At 37.0% G+C, this 22823-nt stretch overlaps 1 protein-coding gene across 1 annotated transcript; it reads right to left on the bottom strand.

The window, feature by feature from the left end:
- Window positions 1–13755: 13755 nt before the first annotated feature.
- Window positions 13756–22584, bottom strand: emx3 (empty spiracles homeobox 3). Its single transcript, XM_079631088.1, has 3 exons — window positions 21851–22584; window positions 16434–16618; window positions 13756–14954 (listed from the first exon to the last, which is right to left on the bottom strand). The coding sequence occupies exons 1-3, from the start codon at window positions 22197–22199 to the stop codon at window positions 14787–14789; spliced, it is 702 nt and encodes a 233-aa protein (XP_079487214.1). The 5' UTR covers window positions 22200–22584; the 3' UTR covers window positions 13756–14786.
- Between the last annotated feature and the right edge of the window lie 239 nt (window positions 22585–22823).

Here is a 22823-nt window from a genome sequence, read left to right on the forward strand (position 1 = left end):
ATCTGTCGAATTAATACAGCCTTGGCAAAGAGGGTGTTATTGAAGGATGGGTATAATACAACTATATTTAACACGAAAACAAACCCACAGCCAGTGTTTGACAGAGCTGGAGAAGGCGCTCAGCACTGTTGCTCATTAAACATGCAAAGGGAGTATCATAAAGTCACACTAGCAAAACAAAATGTTCTTGTCATCTCATGTGAGTGTGCATGTTTTTTTTTTAAGTATTCATTTCTTTCAGTGTAAAACTTTCTTAATGATGCAAATTTACTTTATTTTGTTTCTGTGGTATGACCCTTCTTTTCATCTCAAGTCATTTTTAAAAAGTTCTGTTCTTTGTCTAGTCTTTGTTTTTGAACCCAGTTTGTGACTTGTAAGAAACCTACCAAAATGAAAAGTGCCACACACACACGCAAAAAACAAATCCACATCGACACACACAACAACATTCGCATTCGCACACAAAAGAGAGTCGACATCCTTCCCACACCTGAGGTGGCGAAGCTCTCACCTCCCGATCGCATACAGGTGTGAAAGCAAATACAATGGATCTTTATTCAGGTTGAATCACGTGAAGTCTCATCAAACGCAACACAGGTGCGCGGCAGACTTTCGGATCATCAGACACTTTAGAAGGTGGATATTTGATCTAATCACTCCATCAAGCAGCATGAGAAGGAAGAGCCTAATCGTTCACTTCCAGAGAGCATCAACAAGGGTACACATCTGTAACAGGCCTGTGATTTGTGTCGTTCCATTAGGGAAATCAGTGCCGTATTTAACCCCATTTGGCGTGATGGGAAGACAGCAACACCAGCCGCTATATATACAAGCCTCAGCTCCGCTTGCACAACCCCCATGGTCTCATTTTATGCAGTGCTGCATCATAAGGGAAAAAGAGGATAGAGTGATGTTTACCTATTCACACCTCTGATGAGTGCAGGAGAATTGAATTCATGCTGAGAGTGGAATAATTGATTTGGACGGCAGCCGCACCAAGAACATCTGGGGTCTTTCTCACACCGGCACATCTTCTGATGACATAATAAAAGAAGGATGAACTGCAAGGCACAGTCATTTACACCAATATTTCCCTGTAAATACATTTACGTATGGCATTAAAATCTCGAAAATGTTCCCTAATGAAATGAATTAGCCTTTTCTTTACAGTTGTGGTGTGACTTTGTTAATCGAATCTTCAAATGTATTATTTAAGTCATCTTTAATTATCAGATTACTATAAACACGAGTCAACATTGCATTTAGTAGGACTGTCACTTGAATGCATCGCTAATATCTAATTGGGGCGTACCGGTTGACGTTTGCGCCCTAACTTGGGGCTCTTTCCTCCTGCGCCCCGCTCCTGTTTCTGGCATCTGGTTCACTGAGTAAATTGGCTGTACAGACACCCTTCCTCGCTCTCCTCGGTTCTGTGGCGCTCCCATTTAAAAAGTGAGAAATTATAATTATCAGAATTATGCTTTTAATGATGCGTTAATTAGACTCCTACAGTGAGATTAGCAAGTGCTTATGAATTATTAACTGTGAAGTCTTTCCAGAATTTGAACAGGCAGGACACACTAAATTAGCTTTTTGGTGATTAGCGTGCTGGAAAATAACACAACAGACTGTGGTGCATATGCTTATGATTACAACTTTAAGTGCATTTATTTAACTCTATCACACACCGGCGGTTTTGTGCCAAGATTCTGTGCAACCAACTTCTCGGGCAAAGAGCCTTGCGCATTCGTACTTTCTCATTAACAGAAACATATGATGAATCATTCGCTGCCAAAAGTCTTTTTTAGCACGCGGCAGATATATATAGCGAGCGCTCATTCTGTTTGGTGTTTTCGCTTTGATGCTTTGACAAGGTCACTGTAATGATGTATGTGCTTTCTTTGCTAATGCATTCGTCAAATCTTCTCCTCCACTCTGTCAACAGCAGGGAAAACAATGAGGATTCATAGCGCACCTTACCGAACCGCCCGTGAGCGAGCACGATGGACGTTAAATAAACAAGCCTCCCTGCAGCCAATCCTGGCTCATGTTACATGAGCAAAACCTAACAGAGCATGGTAAAACTATTTGGGTAATCCCTAGTTGTAATAACTAAGTCAACTGTTTTGAATTGAGAGAGCAGCCTCTGGCCCAACCGCAGTGGTCATGGCCGCCCTCTTTAGCCCAGTGTGTAACGCTTGGTCTGAGCTGTCCAAACTTTTGGATGGAAATAGGCCTGCTAATTTGCAGGACGTGGGCACCACACCCCACTTGGCATGCATGAGTGAAGAGTGCACCCAGGACACATCACACAAAAGACCATTTAAAGGGAAGAGAGAAGCCTGCTCTTTGCCCGCGGTCCATTTTAAACAAATAACCAATAAATAACCCATGTCCAAATGGCCAATTTAGACAGCGCCAGCACCAATTGGTCTGCGGACTATTAGAGTGAAGTGAACAAAAGAGACGCCTGATTGAAGCCTACATCTGTGATGCCATAGCGAATGATTGAGTTATTCCACAGAGATAACCAAGACATCTCTCTTTTTAGTAATACATAAGGGATATTCAGTCAGCTAGTTATTATGGTAAAATGAACCCAGACTGGGTCCCGAATCCGATACAACGCAGAGGGGTCTTGTATCACCCTCAAAGGGTTTTTTCACTTACCTAAGAAGTAAATAAATGGACATGAAATATTGATTCGACTGGACAGTGAAAAAGATAAGGCACTGGACAAACATCTTTGACACCAGAAAATCACAATCAAGTATTCCAGTTGTGTAATATAAACATTTTTAATATATTAAAAACTGTATATATTTTATGTACTTATACTATATATATATATATATGTATATATATATATATATAGATATATATATAAATTATATATATATATATATATATATATATATCTCATTAAAACATATAGGTTAGTTGAGTTAAATCATTCAATTTGCATTCATAGTGTGGCTATTATAACATATTTTCAATTAAAATATGGGCAAATAAATAAGTAAATATTCATATGCCTCTGTATATATACATTATGGAATAATTTTACCATATTTACCATAGTTTAAATTATTTACATTTTTCAGATGAATCTCTTTGTGCTTTGTCTGTCATCAGTTATTCAATTATTATCAACTAAGTTGTCAAAATAAAAACTTTAATAAAACATTTTATTTAGTATTTTACATTAATGACACACACACACACACACACACACACACACACACACACACACACACATATATATATATATATGTATGTATAAATATTAAAAATATATTTTTTTTACACATTTGAGTGTTTTTGCTTTTTCACGACAAGGAAAAACGAGGAAAAGGAGAAAAGAAAAAAAGTGTTCAATACAAAAAGAGAGATAAAGTGCATTATCCTGACCATTGTCAGATGTCTAATAAAACTTTAGGCACAGCATTATATACATTATCAATGAATATCCTACAGACAACACTCCATTACTAATAATTTTGGCTTTAATAGGGGTCATTGACTATGACTGCACCACATAAATTACTATGAATTACTATAATTACTACATACTATATTTTACATTTTGTGCTATGACAACTAAATTAGCAAATGCTTCTATTTATTTCCTACAATACCACATTGTCTGGTGCATCATTATCCTGCATATGCTAAACTTATATGTAAACATGTTACAATTTAAAAGTAAATCCACATCATTCTTAAGGGGGGCATGTTCCCCCATCCTACTACTATATATAAACCCCTTCAAACCCTGTCTCTTTTTGTGTATTTATATATAATTATATATATATTTTTCATTTCAAGTTTAATTAGAAATTTTTCAGATTTCAGAAGCTGCTTCCGTTGAATCGAGGCACTGCTGACATGCCCATGGCAATAACGGATTGGTGCATGGATATTAAGTACCTCCATACATAATGCAGTGAAACACTGATAGTGCTCAAAAAAAAAAATAGAGTTCATCTTATCAATTTCCCATCTGACAACGTGTGACTTATGAAGTGCATTTTAATGAACCATTGTTTCTTTGATATTTCCTGCTATGCGTTTTTCTCCACAGGGCGTCAGTGAGTGTGTTAGTGGGCCGGAGGGTAGAAAATAACACAATGCAATATATTTTGTGAAGAGACCTCCGACAATCGCACCGAGCAAATACTCGGCAGGTTTTGTTTTTTTTGCACAGGTTATGCAAATCAGTCCTCGTTGACTCACCGACTCGTTATAACATTAATTAACACAGTGCTACCTTGCTCAATATTTGGTAACAGAGCCACTGTCTGCGGATGTAAAAATTTACAGGATTCCAATTTTAATGAGGGAGCAGAGCACAGGTGTGCTAATGAAGGGATTGGCTCATTTGAATAAAACCATCCTGTTTGGGAGAAAATTAATTAGCAACACTGGAGTAAACGTTGACACCTTTGAACAGAGATGGTGAAATTATACCATAATGCAAATTTGCCTTTAATGACAAAGGTGCTCCTGGCTTATATCTATTTAGTAAAGTTTGTTAATCAGCATTAATCATTGTGTTATTAGAGGTTAGTTAGCCTACTTCAGACATTTAATTGTGGGACTGAATTGCCGCACTAATAGTCACAAGGTCGAGTTGAAAAAGCAGCATTTACCAAACAGCTTTCCCTCTTCATGTTTAGTCTCCATTTGAGGCCAAAATTACGTGATGCTCACTCTGCCCGTCTCAATTTTCCCTCCTGGATTACCATGTTTAAGCCTTATTTTCAGGAGACAACACGATAACTGCAGCTTATTAAAAACTATGAGGAGGAATTTTACTGTGACATTCAAGACAGAGCAGATAATAGGGAAATACCGTGTCTTTTCATGAAGTGTGGAGGAACGTAGTTTTAACCCGAGGCCTGATATTAAAACGTTCTTCTGTGCTTAAAGCAGCAATTAAGGAGCGTTGTGAAACAAGTGCTAGATATTCAAAAGTCTCTCACACGATACCTCTGAGTTTAACACTTTGAATACCCACTTGAGGCTAATGCTTTTCATAGTTGCCGTTTCGTCCGCTCTATCTTGGAGGGACCACACAGTTTCCACATCTACTGTGGCTATGGCTATAAATCTAAAGCTTTACATTCAGCAGGCCTTTAGCCTATGGCTAAATAGCACGTTATCATCCTGCACAGTGTGGCCTGAAATAAATCAGTGACAGGGTTTCTTATTTTCAAGCAACACAGACCAGCACTCATCTGATGCTTTATCTCCTGTTCATTGGCCAACATTCAAATACAGGCTATTTTTGCAGTGTATACTACATACAATGATTATTCATGTAAATATGCACTACTTTAACAACGAGACAAGGCGATGGCTACATTGTGCGATGGCTACAAGAGTGGCTCGCAATCGTTCTCCCCTCTTTAAAGTTTATGCCTGGCCCACCCATCTTGGGAACTTCCCAGTGGTAAATACGACTTGAGAGGGCATTCATGTCTAATTTTTGACCAGGAAACTCGTATTTATGGTAATTCTGATAGCACATGAAGGCAGCATTTATCCATTTCTTTTGTCCACTTTCAACCACTTCTGTCCTGATTTATTTGAGGGAAGGGTCAATGGGCAGGTAAATGTATGGATTTTTTTCAGATAGATCAACTGGACAAAATAAGCTTGCGCAATATACATATGAACGTGAAAGGAGACGACGGAAAAACACAGAGAGCATCAGCGTTCGTTTCTGCTCTGACAGCTCTGAGTGTTTGAAATCTGGAATGGTAAGAGAACATCAAGCTTGGTAAATTTTTTTTGTCTTCAAATCAAACTTGGGTCTTCAGCCTACAAAGTTTAAATCCCGTCTAGCTACTGCGCTTCCTATAATGTTTATGCGTTAGGTCAGTAGGCAGAGAGTAGCCAGTCTTTTCAGGCTGTTTGAACGCATTCGACCAAATGAGCGTTTAGGCTACACTACGAAAACAATCCGGTTGAATGTGTTTTCGACTATGTTTTGAAGTGGTCAAAGTGGACAAGCTCAAAATTATTTAGACCCCGTTTACACCTGTATTTAGTGTCGTCCACTTATGATCTAATCTACCAAAACGCATCTAAATACCAGGTGTAAACAGGGCCTAAGATCCGTTTTGGTCGATTGGATCACAAGTAGATGAGGCAGACACATACCTGTTTACATCTGGTATTTTAACTCAACTCTTTGTCCACTTTCAACCACTTCTGTCCTGATTTATTCGAGGGGAGGGTCTATGGGCGCTTCCCATAACATTGCATTAGGTCAGTAGGCGGCGAGACAGTCTTTTGAGGCATTCGACCACATGAGCGTTTACACTACGAAAGCAATCCATTCGAAATCGAATGCGTTTTCGACTACCTCTGGAAGTGGTTGAAAGTGGACAAGCTCAAAACATTGTAGAGCGTTTTCACACTTGAGTTCTCTTTAAAAGAACCAAACTCAGACTCCTTTAAGTCAACCAAGTGTGAAAACACCCTTAGGCCCCATTACACCTGTATTTAGCATTGTCCACTTGTGATCCAATCGACCAAAACGCATCTTAATACCATGTGTAAACAGGGCCTATTTGTCCATTCAGGTTCATTTCATAGTGAATATATGGTTGGTTGTGCATCCTAAAAATGTACGTGTGTGAGTTTGGTTATAGAATGTGAATGTCGAAACAAACAAACCTCGAACTGTGTAGAGTCTGTATTCAAAAATAGCATCTGTGCCAGTCCGACCTGTGCCAGATGTCTTTTTTCTTTTTATAGGCTTTGTTGGAAATTTTTCATATACCGTGGTGGGCTACTTAACAGATCTGCTCAGATAAGGCGATCACACCATGGAGATTCTGAAAATATTGGATTCATCCACGCAAACGAGCAGTACCGAAACACAACTGGCGTAAAAATAGCGTAATATATCTGCAAGTGACATGCAAAAGTATGTTTCAACCACATATGGAGATAGAGACCAACGTTTTAATTCTAATTCTAAAAATATCCATTGTAATTTTAAGCTATAATAATGTTTAATATGTATTATTAGGAGCTAAGCAATACATTAATTAAGTATTACGCATGATGGCCATAAGAAAGAAGTGTAAGGATGCGGTGTAAATTTCTCAGACTGATGTGACTGTCAATGGTCAGTCTCTTTCTTTACTGTCATCCATAAATATAGGAACTGGTAAATATAGTCACAGCAACCGGATTGCCATGATGCTGATGCACTGATTATCATCATAATTCTGCACCCAGAACCAGACTGGGCCCCTTAAATAGTAATGTGCTAGAACACAAATAGGGGATGCGTGATCGCATTGGAGAAAACCTGCTGTCGGGTGTTGATTCGCGCTGTCTGGTGAGTGCCAATGGGGACGCACGTCAGTTTTATAGCTGAGCTGGGAGGAGAGGCGTTGGCAGGGAAAGAAATGCGCTCATCAATGTTTATTAATCACCGGCATGATATGATACTGTAGAATTGCAGTATTTTTACACGCGTTGAGCATGCACAATAGTCTTTGGCTACAAGTCGATTTACTTAATTAGTCACAGGTCTGTGTGAAAGCCATGCAAAACTGTTTCTGGTATAAGCAAAAAGCCATAAGTGTCATTCTATCAGCTGTCAGTCAAAGTCATCTGCTGGGCCTGGTTTTTCTGTTTTTAACACGCACGTCAGAGTGTCTCAAGCTGTTTGCAAGGAATCAAGCGTTGGATTTTCTACATGAACCGCATGAAACAAAGGAGCAACAGCTCACACATGTCAGAAAATCCACAGTGTATCCATTCAAATGACAAAAGATGCAAGACGGAAGTGGGGCCGGGAAACGATATAGAATTACGAAATCTAAGAAATATCACGATTGCAAGTGTGAAATAATTTTTGATACAATAGTTCAATAATTAAGAGGTTCAAGGGTTAGTTCACCCCAAAATGAAAATGATCCCATAATTTAGGCTACTCACCCTCAAGCCATCCTAGGTGTAGCTATGACTTTCTTCTTTCAAATATTCTGGCTCTTCCAAGCTTTATAATGGGAGATTTTGAAACCCCAAAAAGCACATCCATCCATCCATCATAAATGTAATTTGTCTCCAGGGGGTTAATAAAGGCCTCCTGAAGCAAAACTATGCATTTTTGTAAGTAAAATGTCCATATTTATAACTTTGGGATCCATTGGGATCACTTTTATGATGGATGTGCTTTTTTGGGCTTCAAAATCTCTATTCACTCCCATTCTAAAGCTTGGAAGAGCCAGGATATTTCTTAATATAACTCCAATTGTGTTTGGCTGAAAGATGAAAGTCATATACCGGTACAACTAGGGTGGTTTGAAGATGAGTAAATTATGGGATAATTTTCGGTTACACTTTATTTCACTTTATTTCGATAGTCCACTTTAGACATTCTACTAACTAACTATAAGTAACTTTGCAACTACATGTCAACTAACTGTCATTAGAGTATTAGAAGACTGTTGTAGACTGTTAGGTTAGGGTTGGGAGAATAAGTTGACTTGTAGGCCTAGTTGCCAACCAAGTTACTTATAGTTAGTCGAATATCTGTTGGGGGACCATCAAAATAAAGTGTTAGCAAATATTAAGCAGACAGTCTATTAATCCTCTAATGACAGTTAGTTGACATGTTGCTGCAAAGTTACTGATAGTTAGTAGAATGTTTAAAGTGGACTATCGAAATAAAGTGTTACCTAATTTATTTTTATTTTTTTGGTAAACTAGGCTAACCCTATCAAATACTAACATTTCTGACAAAGTTAGTCCATATATTTATTCTATCAAAAAAATAAAATTTACTCTGCCAATCAAATTAGTGGAAAACTATTGTAAATTATATCTTGTTTTCACTGAAAAATAAGCCTGCTAGTAAAATCTATACACATTCAGATTATGCATAAAAGATTTACTCTGTATTTGAGCATTTATCAATACAAAGGATATGCCTACTAAGTAGGCTATATTAAATGTGTAATTATCATTCATAGCTTTTGACTGATACACAAATGTGCCTACATATTTCATTGCATATTTCACAAGATTTCTATCTGCAAAGACTTGAATGATTGTTATGATTCTTTTGACTGCCTCGCGGTCTTTGTCCATTCAACACGCCACATTAACTGATTCTTCTGTGTAATTACTCTGTCTGTGTGTTTAACAAACACACAGTCACTCACAAAAGAAGCTGGTATGTTTTCAAAGAAGCAAAGCGGCATGTCTGCAATAATTCAAATATTTGTAATCAAAACAGAAAACTCTCACTGACTGTTTTGTGTATACACAAAAAAGCCTGGCCAATCAAAATATTGTTACGCAAGCACAAAGTCAGAAGCAATTTACTTTTGAAAGATCGATTCAACCACTGGTGAGCGTGCTTGGTTTAGCTCAAGGATTTTGGATCGCCAACAGTCAGTGTGCATTCATTAGAGCTCCTAACACTGATTCACAAAAACCAATCAATTACTCTTCTAGACTTGACTGTCGGTACCCTATAATTGGGTGACTGCTTTCCTTTTCTCAAGTGCCCCGCAGCCAATCGTTTCAGACCAAACAGGTGGCAGCAGAGGAAACAAGCTCTTCCAGTCCATAAAACTGGCTAACTAGCTCCTGAAAGTTGCCAGCCTGCAATTATCATATCATTTGTGTTGTAAATCACACTGCTTCTTGTCATGGTATCATCAGTTGCAGCAATTTCATGCAGCACATCTAACCCCCACCCATAAAAAAGGAAAGAAACTAATGTTAAAAAGTAAAGACATTTCATGTCATTTTCACATGGAAGAATAAAAAGTATGTACTGGATTATGGTTTCAGTTTCAATAAACGGAGCTGTAATTTTGTAGCTGTTGAGTGACATTGAGTGACATTGTCCCATAGGTTGAAGAGATGGCCCTCCCTACTGTAAGTTGCACAATAGACTCAAAAGGAGCTAGCATGTACTTCCCCCTTCTCAAGTCTAAACATCCCCGAATCCAGTATACCCACCCACATACCATATACCCACCCACATAACACATTCTGATCCTGTCATCTGGACACAGCAAGGGCGTACGACATTATAATGCCTTTTGTACATCATAATACCAAATAATTCTGCCTTGGAAAAGTAATAAATCTTAAAGTAGGATCCTGCATCGTCGTGTTTTAATTTTCCAGTGGATCTCGTAATCATGGCAACCCATAAACTAATAGCAGAAGGTTGTTAAGTTTAGTCATTTGCACAGTTATTCAGATAATTTTATGAATACTTGTAATTAAAAAACACATAGCCTACCTAATTGAACATGACATGGCCTCACTGAGGTACTGTATGTTCTTACCCTCTAAACACATGGTAATTGCTCAGCTGCAGTTGATAGGCTACAGCCACAAATAAGGCAAATTAGTCAGTTAGATCTTGATAAACAACTAGATCAGTTTTTTTAACCCTCAGATATCATAAATTACACCAAGTTATAAATAAAACATATTTGAATCAATAATTTTAACAGCAACATTAGTCATTAAATGACTTGTCAAATTTGCTCCTGAAAAACAATTGCGGTGCCATCTTGAGAATTTTTCGCTTGACCTGCTGTTACTATGGCACTATCGAAGTGGGTTATAGAGCAAACCAAAGTTATCATAAGCACTGTATATGTTTTAAGCGGGTGTCATAACAAATATAAACGGGAAGATTTTAAAACGAGCTGTTCATTAATCAAGATCTTACCTTTATGCTGCTGTGTAAATATCTATGGTAAATATAGCTAAACCGGAAGACAGAACACTAGCGCCGATTAAGGGGCGGGGCTACACAGATTTTCCCTAAAATATATCTTATTGCTTGTTAGACGTTAAACTTTTATTAGTTTCGTTTCATCAAAGAATCCTGAAAAATGATCACAGTCTCCACAAAAATATCAGGCATCACAATTGTTTTTGACATAAAAAGATCAAATGTTTCTTGAGCAGCAAATCATATTAGGCCTGAGAATGATTTCTGAAGGATCATGTGACACTAAAGACTGGAGTAATGGTGCTGAAAATACAGCTTGACATAGCTTGACATCGCATCACAGGAATAAATTACATTTTAAAAGAAAACAGTTATTTTAAATAGTAATAATATTTCACAATTTTACAGTTTAAAAAATATTTTTGCTCAAATCAATTCAGCCCTCACTGTAAAAAAAAATAAGTTGCTGCCTTACATTTTTAAGTACGATGTTTAAGTAATTTATAACAACTTTTTTTTAGTTAATGATCTGTAAGAATGGAGCTTCATAAATGCTGTAGCCTACATTAAACTGCCATAAAAAATTCGTTGAATCTTCTTTTAAAAATCGTATTAAAACAAGTTGAAAATTGCTTAAGTTATTTTGGATGAGTTAAACCAATGTAAAAAATGTTGTTACAACTGATTGATCATACAATTATTTTACGCATAAGCATAATAATACAAAATAAAAAAACATAATTTAAATGATACGTTTCATTAAATGCTATAAATGATAAAAAGTTATAGAAATAAACAAAAGTACAGCAAATTCATAAATATACATGCTGCCTATTTATCAAAGTAATTGTATTATAAATTATTTTCAACGTTTATTAGAAAGAGAATTAAAAGCAATGAGCAAAGCTTTTCAGTTGAATTATAGCAACAGACAGGAACATAAAATGTATGTACGAAAAGAATTTGGATAACTTTGTCATTTGTTAGACAAACTTGGTTTGTAGGATTTAAAGAAGCAAGCATCACTAGTTTTGATTAACTTGATGAAGCCAAATCAGTAGCCCACTCTCCGCTTGGCATCAGTCCAGATCAAATTACTGTGAGTTAGATGAATTATTTCACTTAACATAGTTGGGAAACATCACAGACTGCTCTCTACACCTACATGCTTTCAACCATCTGTTCTTTTGTTTACACCTCTTCATATCCATGGCAACAACACGGGGGCAGGTAGCTAGTCGGAAATATTTGTAAGTAGCATAGCCCTCATAAAATTAATGAGCATTTGTTTAAAGCAATGTGCTTTGACACAGAAGGATATTCGGATATTGTTGCTCATAAACTGTGACTCCAACAGTGAAGCAATCAGTCAGTCTAAACTGTTTTACACGCGTAATTGAAGATTAGGCCTGTGTGATTGTCAGAATTTTCACATATGTTGCGTCATATCTGTGATAAAATCACTTTTAATCTGCAGAGTTAGCTCAACCTTCTATTTATCATCATGTGTTAACACTGATAGCGTCCTGTCTGTGCGAGCATTACTCATACAGGCTGAGAGTGGTAATTTTGCATACACAAACACTGCGACTTCGGTGGCCATGTTACATTAGTGAAGTTTGACTACCCACACAAAATAAAATGTATTGGGAGGTTATACATTTGTTGTTCTCAATTTTATTTCGTTTCGATACGCTCACAGAACTAAGCTGCCCATCTGTAAGAATCTGCGAGATGGAAACAGTCTTTGTTTACACTATTCGAGTGAGGTATGTTTTTTAATGGAGTGGGTGTTTAAATTAAGACTATCATGTCTGAAGTGTTGTGGCCGTATAATATGTTTTTTTATTTTTTTGTTATTGCTGTGCGTTTCAGAAGTGTTGTTTCCAGGGGACTTTTTCTTCAATTAAAGAAAATATGAATAGATTGTTCTTATGATCTTTCACAGTTTACAGGCATTGCGACCGACTGATAATGAGGCTACTGTATATTAACATCTAAGGTGATGCAAATATGCATATTTAATAAATTTCTGTCCCTCGGGCCCTTAAGGAGATTAGCTGGTGTAAATTACAGTACATAAAGGTGACATGGATGCATTTTCCGCTGACTGAAATATATAGGCCTATGTGCGTGTGTGTGTGTGTGTGTGCGTGCGTGTGTGTGTGTATACTACCGGTCAAAAGTTTGGAATAATTAAGTTTTTTTTTAATGTTTTTTTTTTTTTTTTTGCTCATCAATGCTGCATTTATATGATAAAAACACAGTAAAACTGAAATATTGTGAAATAGGCTATTATTACCATTTTAAATAATTATGCTTAAATATATTTTTAAAATGCTCAAAAAACATTTCCTATTATTAAAATCATTGTTTAAAACAGTTAGCCTATAGGCCTACCGCTTAATATTTTTGTGGAAACGCTGATATAAAAATAATAATTCAGGATTATTTGATAAATAGAAGGATCAAAAGAACAGCATTTATTTGAAATAGACAATACTGTCACTTTTAATTTATTGCATCTTTACTGAATTAAGGTATTCATTCCTTGAAGAAAGAAAAAAAATCTTGAGTGCCAAATCAGCATTATCTATAAAATTATTTTAATGAGCCAGCAGATGAGATGCACAGACTGTAAGCGAACAGTTAAATGATACAAAACAAACTAAATCAACATATTTATAAGTATTTTCACAGCCCAGCGAAGGTAATGGTGTTTGATACAGTGCTGTTTTGAACAGGTTTTGGCGTGACACTGTTTGCACATGTAAATCCAAAGGTGGAGATGTTTGTTCACTTTCAAGCACTTATATGTTCAGTGAGCATGTAAGTACACTATTGCTGGAAGGATTTCTGTCTAATGACACCTGTCTGTTGTATGTAACTGAACCAATTAAGCTGTGGCTCCTCAGGAATGCAAAAGCATGAAGAAAAAAAAAAAAAAAAAACAGACAAATCACTGCTAAATGAGCAGCTTAGAGCATATTTATAATAACAAAGGATACATAATTCCCAAACAGTCTTTAAGTTAAGGTTTTATTATCTAATAGTCTGCAGAAAAAAAGTTCAACACACACATACCAAAAGATTCCTGAACAATGAAGACAAACGAATGGGGTTACAGTGAGTGCTTATCACCTTAAAGAAAACCCAAAAAAACAAACAATCTGCTATGAAGTGCTACAAACCATTCTGGGTCTTAGAGGTTAGACTGCTTTTTTTTTTCTCGTATTTAATTGAGTAAAGAAATTCCTAAGCTTCTCTAGTTCATTTATCTCAGTTCAACAGCCGTTGTGGTAACAAACATGAAAGAAAAATAATTATCACACGACACATGTAAAATCTTCAGTAAGCTTTAACCCACATGTAAAACACAAAATACAATTTTGGGTTTGGAGCTCAAATGCATAGAAAAGTTCACTCATTCAGAATAAATAGAACCATTTCAAATGGATATCTGACGGATATTTGTCACTTTAAATTTGAAGTGTTTGCCTGGTTTGTATAAAATACGCACATCCATTTTTTTTTAGAAGTACATCTAATGGCATCTATGTATTGTACACCTATTGGTGTTAAGACTGTGGGCATTGAATCTCTAAAATTTAACACTACAAAACATTAATCGATCTATTCATTAAGGTGTTCTTTTATTATTACTTTCGTCATCCAGTCCTATACTTCTTTATGATGGAAATGTTCTGACTGATAACAAAGGAGCAAGAGAGAAGTGAAAACTTACACACACAAAAAAAGCGTACAAAAAAAGTCTCCATTGCTCTGAGATGAAATGCGATCCAAATTGAAGAGGTCCATGTGTATTGCATACAGAAGTCTTTTACAGTCAAGTCTTTCAGCTGACGTCCTTTGTTCTGTTGTGCGCGATCAGAAGTCAGTGGCGGTCGACTGTGACTCAGTTCCTTATAGTTTACACACCAAGTTCAATTCATGACACTGTCTGTCTGAAAAACATCGTTCTTTTTGTGTGTGGCAGAGATCCGTCAACATGACTGATGTTTATTACCCGAGATAACGCAGCCGCACGACATCAGTCTTCTGAAATGACGTCAATGTCCTCAGAGCTGCCCTGTTGCGTGGCCACCCTCCAGCGGCTCACATGTTGACTGCCCTTCCTCTTCTGCTGCGACTCTGGTGACTCTTCCTCCAGCTTCTGTCTCTTGTGCTTGGTCCTTCTGTTCTGGAACCAGACTTTCACCTGAACAAGAACGAGAAAAAGAGGCCATTTCAATATATCAGCTTATCTAGCCACAGACAAATAGTTACATATATAATGAATATATAATAATAGATAGTATATATTAGAAATAATTTAATTCATATGTTTTTAAAATGTATTTTTTATCCTTATTTTTATTAAAGAAAGTTATAAAGCATGTCTTCCCCATACCATGTTTGCTATTAAAATACTGTGGCGGCACATTATTATGCCATATAAAAACATGCTTATGCCTGCTGCTCATGTGAATAAGATTGTTGTTGACGTAATCTCTCAATCTGGTGAGGAAATCATGTATCGTGATTGCACGATATGTGGAAACATATTCTAACTAAGCGTGCTTGACACGGATAAAACAGTAAATCAAAAAAAGGTTTACAGGTGTCCAAAAGTCTGAAACCACTAGATAAAATGCTTTGCATTTGTATAATTTACTGTAATAAAGGTCATTACAAATGATATTATCAGTATGCACATTTGAACTAAACTTGTAATTAAAGATAATTTTTTTTTATTTAAAAATATATTAGAATACGAATAAAACTATGTAAAATAAAAAGCATGACAAATAAAAGTCACTGCAAAAACGTAATACCGGTAATTAAAAAGGTTCATTAAAAAGTCTAAAACCTCAAGTGAAATTGCATTTTTATAATTAAATAAAAAAAAAAATTATTTATGCACCAAATTTTGAACATTTGAACAAAAATTAATGAAAAAATTATATTTTTAATGTAAAAATGTATCCGTATAAAACTGTATGTTAAAAAAACATCCAGAAATAAAAGTAACAAAATAACTAATTTAAAAGATTCATATATGAATCTTTTAAATTTAGATAAAAAGATTCATATAACCTGTAAAAAAAAGTTGCTGCCTTAAATTTTTAAGTACAATCAACTTGGATGTTTAAAGTCACTAAAAAAAAAGTGTTGAATCTTGTTTAACTTAAATTTGAAAATTGCTCAACTCATTTTGATGAGTTAAAGCAATGTAAAAACAAATCTTGTCATAACTTACTGATCATATAAGTTTTTACAGTGTAGCAGGTGTCCAAAAGTCTAAAATAAGTTTCTTATTTTATCGTTCAGATGTATTCCCCGATTTTCAGTGGTGTCTAATACTTTTGAACCCCCTCCGTATGTCACAACAGGCATTGCTCAAGCCTAACAATCCTATACAAGTACGTATGAATGTTTGTGAAGCCGATTGTGAAAATAACCAATACATGCATGTTGTATGCTTTGGAATTTATACGGCCTATCCCAAGGCAATGAATGATGAATTACTTCCGTCCTGTGAGTAAACTGGATGAGTAAATGCGTGTTCACATCCCATGCCTTTAGCAGTGTGTGTGTGTGTGTGTGTGTGTGTGTGTGTGTGTGTGTGTGCGTGTGTGCGCTGTGGAATGCAGCCGCGCGCTGAAGGGATGGACCCTGACGCCTCTGCCTCCTTTACCTGTGTCTCTGTCAGGCACAGGCCGTTGGCTAACTGCTTGCGCTCGGCTCCCACCACGTAATGGTTCTTCTCAAAGGCACGTTCCAGCCGCAGCAGCTGCGACGGGGAGAAGGCCGTGCGGATGCGCTTGGGCTTGCGAGAGAAAGGCCCGTGTAGCAGCAGGTTTTCCGGACTGCTGTCGTCACCTGGAGACAAGAAACAGGGGAATAAAAAGTACATGTCAATCAGTGGATACTTTTATAGTGGGGTTTAAAATGAATAAACGAAGAACAACAAAAACACAAGCAAATGTGTACATTTTAAACCGTGACTTAAGCGCCACATGTTTTACATGAAAATTTCACTGTTTAAGTTTTAAGTATGGTGCTGTTGAAATCCTAATGACATCATTGGATTGCCTTTTCCTTTTTTGAAGTGTGTGACATTACAAAATGATTCATAATTCTTCTTATGAAAAGAATTTCACAAAAAGTCTAATGGCAGCCATTACGTTGACATTTCTTCGTTTAGCAGATCGATTATCCAAAGGCTCTTTATGCTTTTATACAAAATAAGTGCTTTACATAGCATAGCAATGACATTAAGCACAGGATTGCATGTCTTAATTGAGCCACATGAGATGATTTGAATAATTCCAGGTCAGTTCCAGACACGGCTGATGTAAAGTGTGTTCACACCGCATCATTCATACCAACCGAACGTCTGTACACTCACACGGCTCTCTGTGCATTTAACCTTCGGCCCTCATAATATATGGCATTACCCTGATTTTCATACAAATGCGAGGCTGCTAAAAAATAAATAGACACCCATGGTTGAATAGATGCAAAAACATTTGTGATGAATATGTTAATTGTCAGTTAAGCAAATCTAAATCCCCTAGATTTGGTCTGATTATATTCAACATATGGCAATAGTAAAATTTTGTCCCCATCAGGATCAGAGCAAACGTGATCTTCGCTCGACCCCAGACAACATCTGGAGGGCAGAGTACGTGTGCCGTTTATTGCAAACACACAAAGAGAGAAAACATTTTTCATAAACAAATGGATGCGTAATTTATGTGACCACTTTAGTGTTTGGAGAGCTTCGCTTGAAAGAATCTTCAGAAAAGGTGATGACCGCAATCACGTATAAACAAAATATTCTCGCGGAGCGGTTACAGTGAGGATAGAAGCGACAGACCATGATCTTTTGTCAATGAAAAAATAACCAAAAGGTTTCAACGTTCGCATCAGGTGTGCAACCGCAAATGTACATCGGTAACATGCAAACGTCTCAAATAGGTGTTTGCTTCAATAACGACTTTTTCTGAGCACGCAATTCGGCTGGGTTCATGAATGCGGTTGGTCCATGCCCACACATAGGCCGTGAAGCTGCCAAAAACATCAGTGGCAATTGCTAAAAGCATATTAATGCAGTAAATGGAAGTTATGAAATGAAACTTTCACAATGGCAAAGGCTGACTAAATCCTCTAAACCACAAATTTAGATAAACGAATTGAATCTAAATCCATAAAAGTTGAGCGTGCACAGAACCCATTGAAATGTTTAACACTGATCGTCAAAGAAAGCACAATGATGCACCAATTCTGAGCACAAAAGCTCACTAATGGCATCACCAGAAGATGAAAAGAGGATTAGCATGAGGCTGTTCGGACTTTAAGTCTTTTAAAAACTCCGAAACCAAGCCTTTATCTGCAGACAATAGCTTTGAACTGACTCCTTTCAGACGAGCATTAAGCCATCACAGAGAAGCAACTTCAACTCTCAGCCTCGAACACAGCGATGCTTCATATACACACATTTCTAGGCATCCCACAACGGAAAAGTAGACGTTTGTTTGCATGCACAGAATGACTAGTTCGTAATGGTCGCTGTCGCAAGCCTCCATTAGCAGAGACTTCCCGAAGGTCCTAATAATGTTACTTCTATTTTGCTAAAAGGTGCATATTTTCTGTCACAGCACTGTCATTGACAACTGCTTTCAGCTGGTGTGCTGAAAACGCTTTGAACACCAGAGGCAAAAACAATGGAGACATCTCCGTGCAAAAATGAGGGAAGCAGGGCGGAAGAATGTAAATAATGAGTTCTACGCGGTTTGAAGGTGTTGACAAGCCCTCCTTAAACCTTCCTCAAGGTGCACTGAGCGCCAACCAACCGAAACCGAATACTCAGTGTTACAGTGCCAACTTTTCGAAACTTTAAAATCAAAGCGAAATCTTATTTGGTGTAGGCTCAGTGCTCTCGGCCTGGCATCATCAGCATGTGTGGCATCACCTCCGTGTCTCTCGAGAGAGGTGGTGGATCAGACTAGTAGCAGGCCAGAACACTGACACAGACTCGAGCCTCCTGAAGAGCTGGGAGACCCTCCGGGGGTTTGGACTCAAACACACACTGGCCTATCCACGGCAAGAAAGCCCCCAACACGAGGAAAAGGGAACCAGATGGCACCCAGATCAGCTTTACTACCATTCCCTTGGCACAAACAAGCTTGGTCTTGTCAGTGGCGTTCTCATTAGAGGCAGGGAGAAGGGTGGCCTATAGTGGGAAAGAAAGAGACAGTACCCTTTGGTCTCTCCTACAGAATGAGTGTTCCCCGTTACACCGCCTCCCTGAAATTTTGATTTCAATATTTTCCAAGCAATTTTGAAAAAAAAAAAAAAAAGCGATATATATATATATTTCCAAAAGATTTTACTGTTATTATCTGCAATTTTACTGTTATTATATTATTACATTGTGACGTAAGATTTGGAATGAGGCCTCTAAAAAAAGACACTATTTTTGAAGTCTGCTGATAACACTGTTTACAGTGCGTGTGTGTGTGTGTGTGTGTGTGTGTGTATGTGTTAACTGCTATTATTACATTATTATTACATTGTTACAATATTTTTGAATCATGCTTTGGAATGCAGCCTCTAAAGACAATCAATCTATCTATCAATAAAAGTAGATTGATAATGATCACACTGTTCATACATCTATAGGCCTATATATATATATATATATATATATATATATATATATATATATATATATAAAGGGTGTAACAATATATTGTGTATATCTATCACTACACAAAATACAAAAACTACCGTGGATAGTGACAATCTGTATTGTGTATAGTATCCAAAATGAAAATGACTGTGTGAGAAAAAAAAAAAAGTTTACAGAGTTTTAGTGTCAGTACTACATTAAACTACTAAATATAATGTTAAATATAATGTATTATCAGTGCAATTGGGGAATATCTGTGAGAATATCAGGAGGACCTGATAATGCCAAATGTCTTATGTTACCAGTAAAAAGCGGCCTACACTATTTTAAATATATCTAAATCTACTGCTATTATTATTATATTATTAAATTATTATTACATTGTTCTCATATTATTACATTATGCTTTGGAATGCGACCTCTAAAAGAAAGACAATCAAGTCTGCTGATGACACTGTTTATGCATCTGGAACCTCACAGATTTGTATTGTAACCTGAGAGCGCACAAATCTCAGAAAAAATGCATCAGTGCCACTGTCACAGTCTGTGAATCGTACCCATAACACGAACCCCTGCTCATGTACAACAGCAGGCCGGTCTGGGATCCTGTTTACCTTGTCCCGCATGACGGATCCGAGGACACATCTCTTTTCCCATTCAGGAAGTGCTAGAGTTAAAACCCATGGACACATTAGCACTGACACTCTCCTCGATAGGTGATCCGTTCCCACCCAATCCCCACGGCTGCATTTAGTCTTGTCTAAACAGTAGTTTTCTAGGTTATTGGACACCATCAGAGAGTGGATCGGCTGTGTGTGTAAACAAAGAGGCTCTATCTGAACCCCGGATCTGAGTAATAGTGACAACAACCTCTGACTTCCACCAATTACCTGAGCAATGCCCTCGAGGACTGCGCTGCAGCCTAGGACCCTATAACAGCACATGTGTCTGGGCTTCTCATCACAGCCCAGCAGGCAATAAGTCAGACCGGCCAGAGCTACCGATAGCAGTTTAACAAATTGCCTGGTAAATAGGACCTCCTAGTATCCATTACACTTTTTAAAGGACTCTGCAAACAGGACTATCAAATCAATCAAACAATATTTCTTGTATTTGATTTTTAATAATAATAGTAATGAATTAAAGAAGTTTGAAGAAACATTTATCTCACATAGATGGAGATTAAAATGTACAAAATCAATCAAATTAAAATAAAGCTCTTAAAGGAACAAACATTTCAAGGCTGATTTTTTTTTTTTTTTCAATTACTACAGCTGCCTAATTCCATGAGGTAAAGTGATTGTCCAAATAATTGTTTAAAAAGCTAACATATGTCATTCACCGTGTTTGCATTATTATGGTAATTTTAAGAGCTGTAAATGTTTATGAGCCTTAAAATAACAAATGTGTTTACTCTGTGGAAGAATCACAAATGTAAAAGAAAGATGTTGCATGTAGCACTTCGACTAGCTCATGAAAATATTCATATGTAATTGTAATTAATTTTGTATAGGCCTACCCACAATAGTGTAATTTAATTATTGAAATAGATGATATCATACATTTAAAAAATAAAACGGAAACGACGTAGAAATACGGTGTATCTTTAAGAAGATACACAAACAAATATTTACAACAGTAAAATAATGTAGGCTACTTTAGTTTTTATTTTATTTTATAAATCTATTATTATATAATCTTTATTTATCGTATTAAAATGATCCTAAACGATGGAACTTATGATGAAAGTATAATTTAAGTAAAAGCCTTAATAGCAGCTATATTTATTTAATCATTATTTTTAAATGTATATGCTTTGATAATAATCTTTATCTGTATTATCTTATCTTAATTAATTAATTATTTATATTATAATACACAATGAAAGCTAAATATGTTTCAAACAAACGGAAAAAAATATTTGTATCGAACAACGTTCCCTTCTTTAATAACACGGATGATCAAATAAATTAGCGGTCTTTCCTAATGTTATGACAACTACACAATTATTTTTCAATTTACGTTTAGCCTATTGATAATTTGGTCAAATTCGTCTAATTTAAACTCAAACCATTTTCAAATAGACTAACACAACTCGGACGGCATAATTTTCTCATGAATCTGAAATCCTTTTTTATTTTATTTTTAAAATCGATATGTTTATAAAAAATAGGCTAATATTCAGATGAGATGCATGTATCGCATCGCACGTGCGCATCGCCATGTATAACAATTTTGTATGATATTCAAATAAAACATAAAATCAATATAGGCCAAAGACCTGCTGAAAACCTTGCCAACCCTCATACTTAAAATCTTTTCAATCTTTTTGTAGTTATTAAGCTTTTCTTAACTTCATGGGCCCCATTTCATTTTCTCCATTCACTCCATGACAACTTCCCAGAACTGATCTTTACCTTGGAATCGATGTCCCAGATATCTGTTCCTCAACACCCACGGGTAGAAGTTGAGGGGCTCCCTATGGTGAGGGCTGAAGAAGGGCTGTGTGGGGATCTGGAGGTGACGCAGAGACAGCCCGGAGTTGGTGGAATGAGTGGCCGGGTCTGTGAACATCATCTCTGGGCTGCTGCTGTACAGTGTCCTGCCTGAGTTCTGGAAGCAGCTCCCAAAGGGGGAAGGATGGATGGATTCAGAGAACCTCAGAGCAGTGGGTCTGATGGGCTCGTCCGCAGCGGCACTTGAGGAATTAGAGTCTTTACCCACAAGAGATTCAATAGTGAAGCACTTCTTATTGTGCTGGAACATTGTGATGGGCTATAAAAAAATACTCGGTCAATTAAATGCAACCCAAAAAAAAAAAAAAAATCGAACAAGTCAACCGATGATTAGCCTACGTCTGAAAAAAAAAGTCAAAAAGACAATATCTATATAGTCCCTCTACAATCCATAACTTCATACGGTTCCTTTGGCGCCTTCAATTTCGTGGGTTGCAATACACTTCCAATAGCTGCTAAATAGACGTGTGAGTTTCTGTCACCAGTTGTGTTTAAGTCATTCAGATCTCATCTCATTCATGTCCTTGTCAGAGCAAACCTCGATCATGTGAAGCAGGCATCAGCTCCGATGCAGTCAGATCGCTGCGAGCTCTCGTGATCGATGATCCGTCAGCTAGTGCGCCAGCGCTCGTCATGATGAGCCAACTTCAATACCTGCTCTCTCAGCTCCGACAGCGAGGTGTGCTGCGCATGCGCAGATCGGCGAGCCATTTTGTGTTGTGTAAAGAAATTCTGTAGGCTATTTTGACCAGAAAGAGTTCAACAACACATGAACGGATGTGTATGAACCGGTCCGAACAGAATCTATGAAGGTTATAGCTACATTTCAAATGTTTTTGAAGCTTCAAAACTGAATCTTTATGATGGTGATCAT

Source organism: Phoxinus phoxinus, assembly GCF_949152265.1.
Source record: "Phoxinus phoxinus genome assembly, chromosome: 12".
NCBI lineage: Eukaryota > Metazoa > Chordata > Actinopteri > Cypriniformes > Leuciscidae > Phoxinus > Phoxinus phoxinus.

What these genes read in the sequence shown, in the direction of transcription:
- emx3 (XM_079631088.1), bottom strand. Translation starts at nt 22,199, where the DNA reads ATGTTCCAGCACAATAAGAAGTGCTTCACTATTGAATCTCTTGTGGGT. An exon ending in TCTGGGACATCGATTCCAAG is followed by an intron (nt 16,619 to 21,850) that starts GTAAAGATCAGT and finishes TCTTGTCTCCAG; the next exon opens with GTGACGACAGCAGTCCGGAA. An exon ending in TGTGCCTGACAGAGACACAG is followed by an intron (nt 14,955 to 16,433) that starts GTAAAGGAGGCA and finishes GTTCTTGTTCAG; the next exon opens with GTGAAAGTCTGGTTCCAGAA.